Genomic DNA, 16262 nt, shown 5'->3' on the forward strand with positions numbered 1-16262 from the left:
GAATAGTTAACATGTTCAGAAGCAAGTCTATAAGAACCACCTTACATTAATTGATTAAATACAATTAACAGTTTCAAAAATTTAAAGCCACAAATACAAAGCTTCAAATCCACCAAAATGAAGCTATAAACTGCCAATACAAAAACATATTTTTACAAATCCATTAGTTATAAGTACTTAAACATTTTTAAACATTTTATTGCTATAAATTCAAAAGTAATATTATAATATCAATCATATTTCCAAATTCATCCCATTAGGAAAGGGAGTATTAAAGTTAACAATATACCTAGATTCCATATTTAATAACCTCTGTTGAAAACTGTGGTAAGACCTCCCCCATCCCATATGGCCTGGCAACAACACTAAAAATTAAATCTCTCACCGAACCCCCATGCTCTATATAAAAGTGACTAGCCACAGGACTATCCAGCCTAGAATTTCCAATCTCCCAGATGTTCTAGTATTCTTAATTTTACCTTGCATTTAGTTTGCCCAAAATACCATTTTTTACAGGACGGTTACATCCTATAACATAAATAACCCCAAATGGTGGATTTGAAGCTTTGTATTAACATTCTGACATTGGTTAGAGCAAGAAAAAAGGATCCCCAACAGAGTACTTACCTTTTAGAAGATTTCAGGTCTGAAACTCGAAAAATGAAAATTTCAGGAGGTGGCCAACAGGCACTTGCGAACGGGCACCGCACGGCAGGAAAGACCGATGTAATGGTGTCGGCTGCATGTTTTATACCCATGACGTCCTGATGCCAAGGAAGAAGCAACTGCATCAAATGCAGAAATCCCAAGACTCTGGTATTCAGGCCAACTGAGGGCTACCTGCAGGCAGATAACCCAAATGTAATGACTGCAAGTGAAACAAGAAAGTACAGTTGTGTACACTTACCATAAATGTAGATGTTAGAGTGTATTCACTGCTGAAGTCATTACGTTTGGGCAATCTGCTGGCAGGTTGCCCCCAGTCAGCCTGAATAGGTCCTGCGTCGGTTGCTGTCTCCTCTTCCATGACGTCAGGGGTATAAAACATCCAGCAGCGCGGTGCCAGAAGCAGAAGCAGTTCGCAAGTGCCGGTCAGTCGACTCTTGAAATTTTTGCATTCGAGTTTCAGAATCAAAGTCTTCAACTAAAGCTAAGTACCCTGTTGGGGAAACTTCTTCTTGCTCCTTACCAATATCAGTAAAAGTTAATTGCATTACTTGTGGGAAGCAAATGCCTCATAAGTATTTTCATTTGTACTGCATTCCTTGCCTAGGCCCTGATCATAACGTGCCTTGCTGTCGGTTTTGTGCTAGATTTAAACAACACACTATTAAGCATCTGTATTGTTTTTGCTTCTAAACATTTTGGATCAAGATTTAATTCCTTTGAAATGTCGTCTGTTAGCAATCAGACTACTGGAGTTCACAAAAAACGCAAAGAAAAAGAGAGACCGTCTAGGTCCAAAACCGACGAAACTTCTCCTAAGCCTGTCACTGGTACTCAGTGAGGCGCTTTCGCAGCTCCTGATACCCGTGCTACTTTTGAGTCGCAGGCCTCTACCGAGACCCATGCGGGTATGCCGCAAGATTCTCAGAGCAGTGAACCCACGGATGTCTCTCCCTCGGATGGGTCCGGAGCCGCTGAGCAGGCACCAGCTTCTGAGGGTGTTTTTCAGGCCTCAACATTTTTATATAAAACTGACGCCAGCTTAAAAAACAAGATCAAAAACATCTTCTATGTCTAAAAAACCGATGCATAAGCCACGTGCTCAGGGTCCTATGCCTAAAAAACAGATCAAAATGGCTGAGGACTTAATTACCTTGATCAGGGGTTCCCAACCCCCCCCCCCCCCCCCCCTGCTAAGAGGCCTAGGCAAGGCACTGATTATGAATCTTCATTGGGTTTCCATTTCTTCTGATTCCTCTTCTGATCAGGAATTTTCTATTTCACCCTATGAGGATTCTGATGCAGAAGAATCCATCCCATCTGCATCTCCTCCTGAGGATTACTCTTCTGGAGGAACCTTGCATACTTTTAAGGGAACATTTTCACTGGGAGAGTCAGGTTTTCTCAATCAAAAAAGAGGCTTAGGTATTTCCTTCTTCCTCAGCATTGGCCTTTGGCAATACCTCCTGTATTAGACATTGATTATGTTTACGGAATCAGGCATGGCTCCTGATTCCCTGCCTCCGGCTCCTACTAAGCCAGACCGATATTACAGGGTTCCCGACTCCCACAAATTTCTATTCAAAACTCCTGCTGCTGATCCTGAGACTATCTCACAGGGTCCCAAAGGTGTAAAGGCCTCTACAGCCAAAAGTCCTACCCCCTCTGATAGAGATTCCAGGGCGCTGAATAAATGGGGAAAGAAGGTTTATACATCTACAACCTTGGCAAATAGGCCCTTAAACTGCTAGTTTCATTTGCTTAAATATCAACAGCATGTTATGGACTTATTGAAACAGAAAATTATGTTGATTTCGGATTGTGTGGAAAATAAATTACAGGAATTAATGCATTCAGCAGAACAGGCTGGAAAGCATACTTTGCAATGTGGTTTTGATTCCTTGGAGGCCTCTTGTAGGGCCGTAGTTACCAGATCTGTGATTAGAAGGCATGCCTGGCTCAAGGAGCAAAATCTGCCTCATCATGTTAAAGCTAAATTGTTGGATGCCCCCTTGCAGCATGATACTCTGTTTGGTAATAAGGCAGAAGAGGAAGAAAATGGAAGACAAAGCTAAATCCATGCAAACTATAAAACATTTCTTACAAGTGCAGCCACCTAGGTAAAGTAGGTACTGGCCTACTAAAAATTGGTCCTTTCCTGTGAACAACAGAGCCACTCAAGGCAAATCCAGGTGCTCAAAAGGCTCTAGATACCAATCACAGTGTTCTTACAGGTCAAAGCAAAGGGGTGCCTCCACCTCCAAATCTGGAGGAAACAAAGCACAACCCTGCAAAGTAAGCAGTCTCAATGACTTCCCTCTACCTTCACCAAGCACTTATCTTTTGGCAGCCCCCTTGGGGGGAAAATTAGCACTTCATGCTCAAAACTGGCAGTTAATTACCCAGGACAAGTGGGTATTAAACATAGCATCCCAGGAGTACAGATTTCATTTCCATACTTTGCCAATTCCAAACGGTTGGCCAAATATGCCACAAAATCAGTGGGCAGAGGCTTATAAACAAGTTATGTCCCTCATGGATATGAGGGCTATTCAACCAGTACCAGAAAAGGAAGGACAAGGTTTTTATTCAAGATTTATCCTGGAACCCGGCGCCATTTTCTTCAGTTTTTCTTGCCCCCAGTGTCAGGTGCCCCCAAAAAGGTAGCAAACAAAAAAAAAAAAAAATATTTTATATATATATATAAATAATATAAATATATATATAAATGCATCAATATAAACTTTACAGTCATCTACAAGTAATTACACCACATAGGTTGTAGAAGATAAAGGAAAGATAAACTCCAGAATGACAGGGGGATGGCGGGAGGGTAACCTGGACTGCAACAGTGAATACACTCGAACATCTACATTTATGGTAAGTGTACACAACTGTACTATGTTCTTCGTGTTTCACTGTTGCAGTCATTACATTTGGGTAGAATCCCAAAGCTATGGTTGGGAGGCTGGAGCTAAACAGCATTAGGTGCGGCTAAGGCCCTGCAGAACTGCAGTGGAAAAGCCTGCCCTGGACTTAGAGTAGAGGGGCAAATTATAATGCTTTGTAAAGGTGCGAAAAGAAATCCAAGTAGCAGCCTCTAAAATGTCTTTGGTTGGTGGTACTCTGAGAAAGGCTGCTGAAGTAGCTGCAGCTCTGGTGGAATGAGACCCAATGCCCTTGGGCACAGGTTTACCATGGTGTAAGTAGCATTAACAGATGCAGTGGCTTATCCACTTTGAAACTGTCTGCTTTGAAACAGCCTTTCCTTCTGATCCTACAGCATATGACACTAGTAACTGTTCAGTTTTTCTTAGAGCTTTAGTCCTGCTAAAGTAGAATCTTAGCTGTGTACATCCAAGGGATGCAGTATTCTCTCCCCCTTGTTCTGCGGATTTGGATAAAAGGTTGGCAGATGAATTGTTTGGTTAAGAGCCACACTGGAAAAGTACAGTTTTGTACCTACCATAAATGTAGATGTTAGAGTGCTAATACAGCTGCAGTCATAACCGATGGGTTCTCCTGCCGTCAGGCGGGTCCTCGGTCGGCCGAATTCCAAAGTCTAGGTCCAGCGTCAGTTGTCGTCGCTTCTTCCCTGACATCAGTGCGACAGGGGTATAAAAGAACCAGCCGACGCCAATTTCTTCAGTCTTTCTTGCCCCAGATGTCAGGTGCCCCCAGAAGGAGGGCAATACATAAAATAATGTAATAATGCAATGCAATATAATCAAAAAACAGTAGTTGCAAGCAAATACACCATAAAAGAATACGCCTAGAGGGGAAGGTGGGAGGGAAACCTGGACTGCAGCTGTATTAGCACTCAAACATCTACATTTATGGTAGGTACAAAACTGTACTAAGTTCATCGTGCATACAGCTGCAGTCATAACAGATGGGTAGAATCCCAAAGCTAAGAAAGGGGTGGTAGGCACTAGGTGGAGCTAGGAGGAGCCAAAATGCCCTGCAAAACTGCAGTGGCAAAGCCTGCTCTAGACTTGAAGTATAATGATAGGTTGTAGTGCTTAGAGAAGGTATGCACAGAACTCCAAGTGGCTGCTTCTAAAATATCCTTGGTAGGAACTCCTCTGAGGAAGGCTGCAGAGGCGGCTGTGGCCCTGGTGGAATGAGTTCTAATGCCTGTAGGTACAGTTTTGCCATGAAAGGAATAGCAAAAGCGTATGCAGTGGGCTATCCATTTTGAGATTGTCTGTTTGGATATTGACTTTCCTTGAGCTCCTACCGCACAGGCCACAAAAAGCTGTTCTGATTTCCTGAAAGGCTTTGTTCTGTCCAAATAAAAACGCAGTTATCTGTGGATGTCCAAGGAATGCAGTAATCTCTCCCCTTTGTTTTGAGGATTAAGATAAAAAGTAGGTAAATGTATGGCCTGATTTAAAGCTACCCTGGATACCACTTTAGGCATAAAGGACGGGTTGGTATGTAATGAAACTCTGTCCTGATGGAAGATGATGAAAGGCTGGACAGCCATAAGAGCCTGTAGTTCTGAAACTCTACGAGCTGAAGTGATAGCCAGAAGGAAAGCTGTTTTCCAGGACAAATATTGTAAATCTGATGAGGCAGCTGGTTCAAAAGGGGGCAAAGTCAGTTTTTCCAGAATGAAATTAAGATCCCAAGCAGGTATTGGTTGTTTTCTTGGAGGTCTTAAATTCTTAGCCCCTCTGAGGAACTGTCTTAATAGAGGGCGAGAGAATAAAGGTGGATCAGTGTTGTATTCTGCAGAAATGGCTGAGGCATGGATTTTGATGGAGGAGAACGAAAGTCCACTGCTTAGCAGTTCGGCCAAATATTGTAGTATTTGAGGTAAATTCAGTTTTCCAGGGCACTGGCCCTTTTTCTCATTCCAAACACAATAACGTTTCCATTTTGCAGAGTAAGCTTTTCTAGTTGATGGCCTTCTGGCCTCCAAAATGACATTCTGCACCTCCTTGGAGAGCAGGGCCTGCTGTGATGCTAAGGAATCTTCCATGCGGCTAGATTGAGTGTCTTCAGTTGACTGTGAAGAGTTTTGAAACTGTGCTGAGTCAGAAGAGGCATTAGAGGCAGGGTCCATGGTGGGGAATGCGTCAGGCTCCTTAGTAGTGGGTACCAGTGTTGCCTTGGCCAGTCCGGAGAAATGAGGATCATCTTTGATCTGTCTGCTCTGGTCTTCAATAGGACTTTGGGCAGCAGAGGAAGAGGTGGGAAGGCATAAACTGTCATTGATGTCCAACTGAAAGAGAAAGCGTCCACTCTCCAGGCCTTTGGATGGAAGATCCTTGAGCAGAATTTTGTTAATTGATTTTTGTGGGAGGCAAAGAGTTCTATGTCTGGCCTTCCCCATTCTTGGATTATTTCTGTAAAAACTTTAGGATGCAACTTCCATTCGTGTGGATCTGTCATATTCCTGCTTAGGTTGTCTGCCAGCGTGTTTTCCTTGCCTGGCAAGTACTGTGCTTGTAGCTCCATTTGTAAGTCCATGGCCATGTTCCAAAGTGACATGGCCAGTCTGCATAGGGGATAAGAATGTGTTCCTCCCTGCTTGTTTATGTACCACATAACTGTGGTGTTGTCTGTTCTCGTCAATAGTTGACCTGGTTGTAGAAGGTCCTTGAAGGCTGTAATAGCATTTATCACTGCTAGCATTTCTTTGATTGATGTGAAGGTGCTTTTCTTTTTGGGTCCATTTGCCCTGAATGCACCGGTCTGTCATGTGCATGACAGGCGTAGTCAGAGGCGTCTGTTGTGATGACTTGATTTGCTTGAGGCTTGCTGAATGGAAGACCTATGTTTGTTTGGCATGCTTGAGCCCACCACAGAAATTCCTTTTGCAGACATGGAATTAGTGGTATCATTGTTTCCAAACTGTGGCTGTGTTGAGACCATATGTTTTTTTAGGTACCATTGTAGTTTTCTCATATGCAGCTTTGCACATGAGATTAGTAAGATGCAAGATGCCATGAATCCCAGAGCCTGCAGGATTTTCCTTGCAGTCAGCCTGGTGCAATTTGCCAGTGTTCTGAAATATTGAATTAGTTGCCCCTGCTTCTCTGGCGAGGTAGGCCATCTGGGTGTTTGTGTCCAAATTGGCACCCAGGAAAATTATCTTCCGAGAGGGTATTAGTCTTGATTTCTCTTTGTTGACTGTGTATCCTAGAGAGTTTAATAACATTATTACATAAGCCAGATGTTTCAGAAGAATGTGTTTGCTGTCCGCTTGGATCAGGCAGTCGTCCAAATAAGGGTATATTTGTATCCCTTGAAGTCTGCAGTAGGCAATTACTGATGCCAGGCATTTCGTGAATACTCTGGGCACAGTAGCCAAAGGGCAATGCAGAGAATTGATAATGTATTGAACCTGCAAGAAATCTGAGGTATCTTCTGCAATTTTGTCTGATTGGGACATGCAGGTATGCCTCCTTGAGGTCCAATGTTACCAGCCAAGACTCCTTGCCCAGCATGGGAAGAAGTTGCTGTAGAGTGAGCATCTTGAATTTTGGTACGAGTAGGAATGTGTTTAGGATGGAAAGATCCAAAATAGGTCTCCAATCTTTGCCCTTCCTTGGCACCAGAAATAGCCTGGAATAAAAACCTCGACCTTGTTTGTGTGTAGGTACCTCTTGAATAGCTTTCATGTTTATAAGGTTTGAAATTTGCTTTTGTGCCTCTGCCCTTTGATTGTGTGGCAGGTTTGGCATGCCTTTCATTTTTTGGAAGGGTATGAAAATGGAATTTGTAGCCTCTGTTTATAATGTTCAGGATCCATTTGTCCTTTGTGACAATATGCCAATTTTTTGAGAATAGTGCCAACTTTCCTCCTAAGGGTGCTGCCATTTGAGCCCTGGTTGGCATGCAAAGGGGAAAGTCATTGGTTTTGCTTTCTGAAAGATTGCGAGTTGTCCTCACCACCTCTTTGTGTAGGAGCTTGCCATTGTCTGCCTCTGTACGAGCCTTGTGTTTGTCCTCTGCCCCCTCGGCGCCTGTATCTGCCTCTTTGGGGTCTGTCTGTGGCAGGAAAGGACCAGTTTTTGGAAGGCCAATTTCTACTAAAACGTGGGGGGTTGAACCTGCATAAATTATTTCACAGTTTGCATTAATTTAGCCTTTTCCTCCATTTTCTGTAATACTTCCTCAGCATTTGCCCCAAATAGTACATCCTTTTGAAGAGGGGCGTCTAGTAATTTAGCTTTGACATGATCAGGCAAGGCTTGTTCCTTGAGCCAAGCATGCCTACGTATGACTGAGCCTGTAACAGCAGCTCTACATGAGGCCTCTAGAGCATCAAAACCACATTGTAAGGTATGTTTACCCACTTGTTCTGCATTATGCATCAAATCCTGCAACTCCTTCATGTCTGGCTGTTCAGGTTGTGACATTTTACTTTTCAATTGAGAACAGAAACTGTTGGCATTTTAGCATATGAAACTGACAGTTTAAGGCCCTCATGGATAGGGTAGCAGAGGTATATACCTTTTTTCCCCACCTTTCTAAGGATCTGGAATCTCTCTTGGAAGGCAATGGGTTTTTGGCAATGGAGGCCTTAACTCCCTTGAGCCCCTGTGAGATGGTTTCTAGGGCAGCAGCATGGCGTTTGTATAGAAATTGGTGCGAGTCAGGAACCCTGTAGTACCTGTCAGGCTTAACTGGAGCTGGAGGGAGAGAGTCCAGGTTAAGGCAGGCCTCCGAGTAAACATCTAGGATGTCCAGGACAGGAGGTATAGCCAGAGGCCTGTGCTGGGGTAACAAAAGAAATTCCCTGAGTCTTTTCTTGGAATCTGAATAATCCTGGCCTTCCCAGTGGAAGTGTTCCCTTAAGGTATGCAAAGTTTCACCAAATGAGTAATCATCAGGGGGGGATACAGAAGGAATAGATTCCTCTGCATCAGAGTCTTCAAAAGGAGAGTAAGACTGTTCCTGATAATCAGAGTGCTCTGAAATAATGGAGCCCTGATCAGAGGAGGGGGAATCTTCCTCCACTCTGGGTCTTTTGTCCGGAGGTGGCTGAGAACCTCTGATTAGAGAAATTAAATCCTCAGCCATTTTAAGCATCTGTTTCTTAGGCACTGGGGCCTGGAGATGGGCCCTGTGTAGCTGGTCTCTTAGGGTGCATGGCAGCTGTAGACTTGGTGAAAGCCTTGATGGAGAAAGAAGAGGAAGGTATGAAGACACCTTGAGTGGAGGTGGACCTGTCCACATTCTGTGTTTCAATGCCAAGTGTGACTTCGGTATCTGTAGTCAGGGTGTGGGGGCAGAGGAGCCTGCGACCTCGGGTACAAGAGACACCGCCAAAAATGTGTCGTCGGTAATCAGGGGCTGCGGGCGCCTCGCTGAGAACCGGACCACATGTAGTCGGCTTTGGCGTGGTGTCGGTAGAGGCCGCGGACCTCGAGTGTCAGTCCTTGTCTTTGTGTTTTAGACAAAACCGGAGTCGGAGTATCCGACGACATAGTATAGTTAAATGCTTTCCCAAAATAATGCTGGGTGAACTCCGCCCGACGCTTAATAGTGCGTTTGTTGAATGTAGCACAAAAACGGCAGACCGAGACGTCGTGGTCTGGGCCTAAACAAGGTATACAGAGGGAATGGAAATCCTTATGCGGTATTTGCTTCCCACAAGAAATACAATTATTAACTTTGTCTGACATCGGTCTGAGGCAAGAAGAAGTTTCCCCAATGGGGTACTTAGCTTTTAAGACAACTTCGGTTCCAAATTTTTTGTAATCTCAGAAGCTGGCCGACCGGCACTTGCGAACTGCTTCTGCTTCAGGCACTGTGCGGCAAAAAAGACTGAAGAAAATGGCATCGGCTGGTTCTTTTATACCTGTCGCACTGACGTCAGGGAAGAAGCGATGACAACAGACGCCGGACCTAGACTTTGGAATTCGGCCGACCGAGGACCCACCTGATGGCAGGAGAACCCATCTGTTATGACTGCAGCTGTATGCACGATGAACATCCACCTTACGCATAAATGTAGGATTTGTCCTCAGAGACACCCTGTCTGGGTAAAATATGATAAAAAGGCTCTACAGCCATGAGGGCCTGTAGCTTTGAAACTCTTCTTGCTGAAGTAATTGTTAGTAGCAGAGCGGTTTTCCATGATAAGATCTTTATATCAGCGGTAGCAGCTAGTTCAAATGGAGGCAGGGTGAGCTTTTCCAACACATAATTGAGGTCCCACATGCAGGTAATGGCAATTATCTAGGAGGCCTTAAATTTTTGGCTCCTCTAAGATACCGCTTAAGTAAAGGATGAGAAAAGATTGGTGGCTCAGTATTGTAATGAGCCAAAATGGCAGAGGCATGGATTTTAATTGATGAGAAAGACAGGCCTTTGTCAAGCATCTCAGTTAAGTATTGTAATATCTTAGGAATATTTGGTTCTGCTGTATCAGTTCCTTGTGCTTGATTCCAAGCACAGAATCTCTTCCATTTGTCAGCATAACATTTTCTAGTACTAGGCCTTCTGGCTTCATAATGACATCCATCACAGCTTTACTGAGAGGTGTTGTTTGTATAACTACATGATCAGCTATGCTGCCAGGTTTAGTGTTTGTAGTCGATTGTTTTGCTGGGACAGTAGTTGAGGTCTTTGAGGCAAGGGTTCAAGATAGATATTGAGACAAGTTCCTTAGGAGTGGGTACCAGTATTGGTGGGGCCAGTGCGGGACAATTAGCATCATCTTTGGTTTCTCTTGTCTGACTTTTAGGAGGACCTTGCGGAGAAGAGGCAGAGGAGGAAAGGCGTAAACAGATCGTTTTTTCCAACTGAAGGATAAGGCGTCCCACTTTCCATGCTTGTTTGTGATAAGTCCTTGTGCAGAATCTTTTCAATTGATAATTTTGAGGAGAGGCAAACAGATCTATGTCTGGACTCCCCCATTTCTCTGTTATCACGCTGAAGACTTGTGGATTTAGTTTCCACTCGTGAGGATCCATAAGGTTTCTGCTTAGTCTGCCAGAGTGTTTTGCTTTCCTGGCAGGAATTGAGCTTGAAGATGTATTTGGTAGGTAAAAGCTGTGTCCCACAGTGCCATGGGCTAATCTGCAAAGGGGGTACGAGTGTGTGCCCCCTTGTTAGTTTATATACCACATGACCGTGGTGTTGTCCGTCTATCATTAATTGTCCTGGACGAAGTCCTTGAAGGCTGTTATGGCATTTTGAACAGCTAGCATCTCTTTCTGGTTGATATGTAGATGCATTTGTTTTGGGGTCCATATGCCCTGAATGCATCTTCCTGCCATGTGGGCCCCCCAGGCATAATTGAGTCTGTTATGGTTTGGCTGGTGGCAGGGGGTAGGGTAAAGGCCCGTCCCATGTTTTGGTGACATGCCTTTGCCCACCATAGAAACTCCTGTTGTAGGCAGGGAATGAGAGGAACCACTGCCTCCAGACTGAGAATGTCGACTCCATAAGAAGTTTCCTCATATGCACAAGTCCCAGAGCCTGCAGAATTTGTCTTGCAGGTAACTAGGTTTTTGTTGCCATCAGTTTGAAGTAAGTAGTCAGTTGTCTTTGCTTGTCTGGCGTGAGGTAAGCCATCTGGGCAGTTGTATTCAAGCTTGCACCCAGGAATGTTATCTTTTGAGAGGGTACCAGCTGTGAATTCTTTCAGTTTATTGTGTACCCTAGGCATGCTAGAAGCCTTTTCACAAATGCCAGGTGTCGAAGAAGAATGTCCTTGTTCTCTGAATGAGACAGTCGTTCAAGAAAGGATATATTTGTATAACACTGGCTGCAAAATGCAATTACTGGTGCCAGGCACTTCGTAAAGACCCTGGGCGCAGTAGATAAAGCCAAAGGGCAGTGCAGAAAATTGGTAATGCCTTAAGCCAGCCTTGAATCTGAGGTATCTTCTGCATGACTGTCTTACTGGGACATGCAGGTATGCCTCTTTTAGGTCTAATGTCACCAGCCAAGCATTCTTGCCCAGCATGGGCAGAAGCTGCTGCAAAGTCAGCATTTTGAGTTCTGGAATGTCTTGTGTTCAAAATCGATAAATCCAGTATTGGCCGCCAGGCCTTGTCCTTTCTGGGTACCAAGAACAGTAGAGTAAAAACCTTGTCCTTTTTCCTGTTCTGGTACTGGCTGAATGGCCCCCATATCTATGAGGGACATAACCTGTTTCTGTGCCCCTGCCCACTGATTTTTTGGCAGATCTGGCCAACCATCTGCTATTGGCAGAGTGTGGAAATGGAATCTGTATCCCTGTGATACTATGTTTAATACCCACTTGTCCTGGGTTATTAACTGCCAATTTTGAGCAAAAAGTGCTATTTTTTTCCCCTATGGGTGCTGCCAAAAGAAAAGTGCTTGGTGTAGGCAGAGGGAAGTCATTGGGATTGTTTTCTGTAGGTTTGCGCTTTATCTCCTCCAGATTTGGAGGTAGAAGTGCCCCATTGCTTTGACCTGTATGAATCTTGCGCCTGGTACCTGGAACCCTTAGGGCATCTGGATTTGCCCATTTGAGCTCTGACAGTAAAGGACCAATTTTTTGTAGGCCAGTGTCTACTGAATCTTGGTGGCTGCACTTGTAAGAAGGCTAACAGTTTGCATAGACTTAGCTTTGTCTTACATTTTCTTTAAAACCTCTTCTGCCTTAATACCAAACAGAGAATCATGCTGTAAATGTGCATCTAGCAATTTAGCTTTAACATGACCAGGCAGATTTTGTTCCTTTAGCCAGGCATGCCTCCTAATCACAGATCCAGTAACTGCGGCCCTGCAGGACACCTCTAATGAGTCAAAACCACATTGGAAAGTATGCTTTCCAACCTGTTCAACTGCCTGGATTGCTTTCCAACCTGTTCAACTGCATGCAATCTTCTTCTTTCGGCTGCTCCCATTAGGGGTCACCACAGCAGATCAACTGTTTCCATTTCTTCCTGTCCTCTGCATCTTGCTCTGTTACACCAACCACCTGCATGTCCTCCCTCACCACATCCATAAACCTTATCTTAGGCCTCCCTCTTTTCCTGTTACCTGGCAGCTTCATCCTTAGCATCTTTTTCCCAATATACTCTGCATCCCTCCCCAGCACATGTCCAAAACCAACGTAATCTTGCCTCTCTGGCTTTGTCTCCAAACCTTCCAACCTGGGCTGACCCTCTAATATACTTATTCCTAAATCCTGTCCATCCTCGTCTCACCCAGTGCAAATCTTAACATCTTCAACTCTGCCATGTCAAGCTCTGACTCCTGCCTTTGTCAGTGCCAATGTCTCCAACCCATATAACATAGCTGGTCTCACTACCCTCTTGTAGACCTTCCCCTTTCACTCTTACTGGTACTAACTAATCTGTCACAAATCACTCCTGACACTCTTCTCCACCCACTCCATCCTGCCTGTACTCTCCTTCACCTCTCTTCCACACTCACCATTACTCTGAACTGCTGATCCCAAGTACTTAAACTCATCCACCCTTGCCACCTCTACTCCCTGCATCCTCACCATTCCTCTATCTCATTCACACATTCTTAGTCCTGCTGACCTTCATTCCTCTTCTCTCTAGAGCACATCTCCACTTCTCCAGGGTCTCCTCCACCTGTTCCCTACTCTCACTACAGATCACAATGTCATCTACCAACATAGTCCAAAGGGACTTCTGGCTGATCTCATCTGTCAACCTGTCCATCACCATTGCAAATAAGAAAGGGCTCAGAGCTGATCCTTGATGTAATCCCACCTCCACCTTAAACGTATCCGTTACTCCCACCGCAGATCTCACTGCTGTCATACTATCCTCGTACATATCCTGTACCACTCTTACATACTTCTCTGACACTCCCGACTTTCTGATACAATACCACAACTCCTCTCTAAGCACCCTGTCACATGCTCTCTCTAAATCCACAAAGACACAATGCAACTCCTTCTGACCTTCTCTGTACTTCTCACTCAACACTCTCAGAGCAAATATCGCATCTGTAGTGCTCTTTCCTGGCAAGAAACCATACTGCTGATCACTAATCACCTCCCTTCTTAACCTAGCTTCCACTACTCTTTCTCATAACTTCATGCTATGACTGATCAGTTTAATCCCTCTGTAGTCACTACAACTCTGCACATCACCCTTATTCTTAAAAATCGGTACCAAAACACTTTCTCCATTCCTCATGCATCCTCTCACTTTCCAAGAATTCATTAAACAATCTAGTTAAAAACTCCACTGCCATTTCACAAACACCTCCATGCTTCCACAGGTATGTCATCTGGACCAACAGTCGTTCCGTTCTTCATCCTCTTCATAGCTATCCTTACTTCCTCCTTGTTAACCCACAGCTGCATGCAATAATTCCTGCAATTCTTTATTTTCTGCACATTCAGAAATCATCATTTTCTGTTTCAGCAATCCCATAACATGTTGTTGGTACTTAAGCATATGAAATTGACAGTTTAAGGCCCGGATTGCCAAGGTTGCAGATGTATAAACCTCCCCCCCCCGCCATTTGTCCAGTGCCCTTGAATCTCTATCAGAGGGGGTAGGATTTTTTTGCTGTTGAGGCCTTAACTCCCTTAGGACCCTGTGAAATAGTTTCAGGATCAGCAGCAGGGTTTCTAAATAAAAATGCATGCGAGTCAGGGACCCTGTAAAATCTGTCAGGCTTACTGGGAGCCGGAGGTAAGGAGTCAGGAGTCAAGCTCGACTCCAAAAACATCATCCACAATGTCTAAAACAGGGGAAATGGCTAAAGGCCTGTGCTGAGGGAGAAGGAAATCCCTGAGCCTCTTTTTTGATTCTGAGAAGTCTTTACTCTCCCAGTGAAAATGCTCCCTCAAAGTATGCAAGGTTTCTCCAAATGAATAATCCTCAGGAGGAGATGCAGAAAGTAGAGACTCCTCTGCATCAGAATCCTCACAGGGATATATAGATAATTCCTGATCAGAAGAGGAATCAGGAGAAATAGAAACCTGATCTGAAGATTCATAATCAGGGTCTTGCCTAGGCCTCTTATCTGAATGGGGATGGGTACCCCTGATCAAGGTAACAAGGTCTTCAGCCATTCTGATCATCTGTTTTTTAGGCACAGAGGCCTGTGCATGTGTCGGTTTTTAGTTTTAGAAGCTGCTTTTGTCTTTGGTTTTGCAGCTGTCGACGGTTTGATATACAAATGTTGAGGTCTGAATACACCCTCAGAAGCCGGTGCCTGCTCAGTAGCTCAGGACCCATCTGAGGGAGATACTCAAGGTATTGGACCGACAGATGTATCTTGCGGCATGCCAGACTCCACAAGGGTGTCAGTAGTGGCCTGCGACTCAAAGGTAGCAGGTATCAGGGGCTGCGAAAGCGCCTCAGTGAGTACAGGCTAACTGGCGACTGGCTTAAAAGTTTCATCGGTTTTGGATCTCGACTGCCTTTCTCTGTCGTTTTCTTTGCGTTTTTTATATACTCCGGTAGTTGGACTGCTATCCGACAACAATTCTGGGTAGTTAAATCTGTTTCCAAAATACTTTGAGGCAAAAATATACAGACGCTTAATAGTGCTTTGGTTAAATCTAGCACAAAACCGACAGCCAGGTACGTTGTGATCAGGGCCTAGGCAAGGAATACGGTATAAATGGAAATCCTTAGGCGGTATTTGCTTCCCACAAGTAATACAATTATTAACGTTTTCTGACATCGGTATGGAGCAAGAAAAAAAAGTTTCCCCAACGGGGTACTTAGCTTTAGTGAAGACTTCGGTTCTGAAACTCAAACTCGAACATTTCAGTCGTCGGCCGACCGGCACTTGCGAAATGCTTCTGCTCCAGGCACCGCGCGGCAAGAAAGACTAAAGAAAATGGCATTGGCTACATGTCATACCCCTGACGTCATGGAAGAAGAGACAGCAACCGACGCAGGACCCAAGACTTTGGAATTCAGGCCGACTGAGGGCAACCTGTCAGCAGATTACCCCAAATGTAATGACTGCAACAGTGAAACACGAAGATCATCACTAATATGCAAAACATCACCAATACGCAAAACAAAGACTGCTCATGGTGCAAAACAAGTTATGACATCACAGAAGGGAGAAACCCAAAGATAGTTCATCCATTTGTATCCAGAATTAACCAAGTACTCCGGAAGTAAGCAGAAACGCACTCCTAAAAGATTCCAAGGATGCTTAGTAACAGTCTTAAAACCCAGGTCACTGTCATTAGCTTATCCCCTATACAAAAAACAGATGCAGCTGCGCACATTTTTTTTTTTAAAAACATGCACACAAGTTTTGAAAGAAAATCAAAAACATTCCTGCCTTTGTTGGTCTGTTGGGTTCTGAATTATTGTTTTCTCGCCATCAATGACATGCTGCTTCAGCTGGTGTGACAACATACCTGGAACAGAAAAAAAAGCTATGCATAATACTGACTGAGACTCCACCACACTGCATCACACCAACACAAGTTGTCTCTGGCCCCTGTTCCTGCTGTTTACCCAGTAAAATGCTTTCAGAAACTAGGGTAAATCATCCTTTGGAGAGGACCACTTTGCTGATTTTTAATCCTACTTTAGTTAAAATATTCTATGCTGAAGATGAAAATGATACTCACACTATGTACATTTCTAGTAATCAATACTGCCAATGTATTCTGTTTACTGTTTGCAATGTTCTCG

The 16262-nt window shown here is 44.2% G+C and overlaps 1 protein-coding gene across 1 annotated transcript in view; it reads right to left on the bottom strand.

Annotated features, from left to right (window-relative positions):
* PA2G4 (proliferation-associated 2G4) overlaps positions 1-16262 on the bottom strand; it is a gene marked incomplete in the record, with an annotated part of 522843 nt that overhangs the window by 313028 nt on the left and 193553 nt on the right. The window contains 1 exon segment of the mRNA XM_044083746.1: positions 15904-15982. Coding sequence (XP_043939681.1) covers positions 15904-15982 — 79 coding nt within the window.

Source organism: Protopterus annectens, chromosome 9.part0 (assembly GCF_019279795.1).
Source record: "Protopterus annectens isolate FY-2018-M chromosome 9.part0, PAN1.0, whole genome shotgun sequence".
NCBI classification, from domain to species: domain Eukaryota; kingdom Metazoa; phylum Chordata; order Ceratodontiformes; family Protopteridae; genus Protopterus; species Protopterus annectens.